Source organism: Colobus angolensis, unplaced genomic scaffold (genome assembly GCF_000951035.1).
Source record: "Colobus angolensis palliatus isolate OR3802 unplaced genomic scaffold, Cang.pa_1.0 Scaffold34, whole genome shotgun sequence".
NCBI classification, from domain to species: domain Eukaryota; kingdom Metazoa; phylum Chordata; class Mammalia; order Primates; family Cercopithecidae; genus Colobus; species Colobus angolensis.
Window position 1 is genome coordinate 6,904,223 of NW_012116710.1, and position 1,945 is coordinate 6,906,167.

At 50.2% G+C, this 1,945-nt stretch overlaps 1 protein-coding gene across 1 annotated transcript in view; it reads right to left on the reverse strand.

The window, feature by feature from the left end:
* Positions 1-1,945, reverse strand: part of FCGBP (Fc fragment of IgG binding protein) — an 82,815-nt gene that overhangs the window by 64,858 nt on the left and 16,012 nt on the right. Inside the window, exon 3 of the mRNA XM_011952535.1 lies at positions 1,164-1,513. Within this exon, the coding sequence (XP_011807925.1) occupies positions 1,164-1,513 (350 nt within the window). The remainder of the gene's footprint in view (positions 1-1,163; positions 1,514-1,945) is intronic.

Consider the following 1,945-nt stretch of genomic DNA (forward strand, 5'->3'; position numbering starts at 1 on the left):
AACCTAACACTGCACTCCATCCTGGGTGACAGAGCAAGACTCTGTCTCAAAAAAAAAGAAAAAAAAGAAAGAAAAAAAAAAGAAAAAATTAAAGAAGAAAGAAAGAAAAATCTAGGTGATTGGCATGTGAGCATTCACTGTATAAGAACTTCAACTTTGGACATTTTGACATTTTCATAATAACATGACGAGAAAAAAGGAAGTAATTGCGCTAGGCTGCTGTTATTCATATGAACTGAGTAGAAATGCATTTACCAGAGTCAGGACAGCTGAGGGATTAAGAACAGGGACTCCAGAGCCTGCATGCCTGTGCCCTTAGCTCCAACTCTTACTAGCTCTGAGCCCTCGGGAAGTCACTAGCCTATCTCAACCTGTTTCCCAGTCTGAACATGCTCATAATAATAATGCCTGCTGCACAGAGTTTGTGAGCATTAAATGCATTAAGATGAGAAAACTGGCCGGGCGCGGTGGCTCAAGCCTGTAATCCCAGCACTTTGGGAGGCCGAGACGGGCGGATCACGAGGTCAGGAGATCGAGACCATCCTGGGTAACACGGTGAAACCCCGTCTCTACTAAAAATACAAAAAACTAGCCGGGCGAGGTGGCGGGCGCCTGTAGTCCCAGCTACTCCGGAGGCTGAGGCAGGAGAATGGCGTAAACCCAGGAGGCGGAGCTTGCAGTGAGCTGAGATCCGGCCACTGCACTCCAGGTTGGGAGACAGAGCCAGACTCCCTCTCAAAAAAAAAAAAAAGATGAGAAAATTGCTAAGAAACATATCTGGTCCACAACAGGTGCTCATTAAATTTAGTTATTTGGTCAACATAAATCCCTCATTGTCGGATATTTAATTTCCTTTCTAACTAGGACAGAATTTTTTCTTCGTTTGCTTTTGTTTTTTATAATAGCATAACTATTATAAACCATGTTGGCGTTATTTTTCCCCCGAATCCTGTCTCTGAATATCCTTAAAATTTCCAGATGTGGGATGACTGCAGGGCAGGATTCTAAGGTCCTGCTACTGATTTTCAAATCCCCCTCCCCACCCTCCAACCCCATGGCCCATTTCTCTGCACCCTGGTTTGAGGTCGGCCAGTTGGGCTTTGCCTCCGCTTTCGGACCTGCAGCTCATGGATGTTAACCCCCAGAAGCCCCCAGGTACTCACTAGGACGAAGCCAACTTCCCCGCGGGTCAGCGACACGGAGTGGCTGTAGGCATGCACAGTGACGAGGCCCACGTAGGAGACGCGGCGGCTGCCCCGGTGCTCGTTCTTGGCCTCCACGCTGAAGGCAGGCAGGGTGTCGTCCTCACTGCACAGCTCCGCCATCGTGTACGAACAGGTGCCCATCATGTCGTAGCGACGGCCGTCGAAGGTGGTGTAATGGGGGTCGCCCTGGGCGCGACAGACAGCGGTGGACTCTGCCACACACTTGGCCTTCCCGTCTACCACCTGGCAGCGCTGCCCAGCTGCGCACTGCACGCCTTCACAGGAGGGCTTCGCTGGGGACACCACAGCTGGGGAGGGTAGGGAACAGTGAAAAGAGAGAATTAGAAGTGTCTGTGGGGTTGGAAATCCCAGCACTTTGGGAGGCCGAAGCGGGCAGATCATTTGAGGTCAGGGGTTCAAGACCAGCCTGCCCAACATGGTGAAACCCCATCTCCATTAAAAATACAAAAATTAGCAGAGCGTGGTGGCACATGCCTGCAATCCCAGCTACTCGGGAGGCCGAGGCAGGAGAATCTCTTGAACCCAGGAGGCAGAGGTTGCAGTGAGCTGAGATGGCACCACTGCACTCCAGCCTGGGTGACAGAGTGAGACTCTGTCTCACAAAAAAAGGAAGAAGGAAGAAGAAAGAAAGAAGAGGAAGAAGAAGAAGAAAGAAGAAGAAAGAAGGAAGAAGAAGAAGAAGAAGAAGAAGAAGGAGGAGGAGGAGGAGGAGGAAAGAG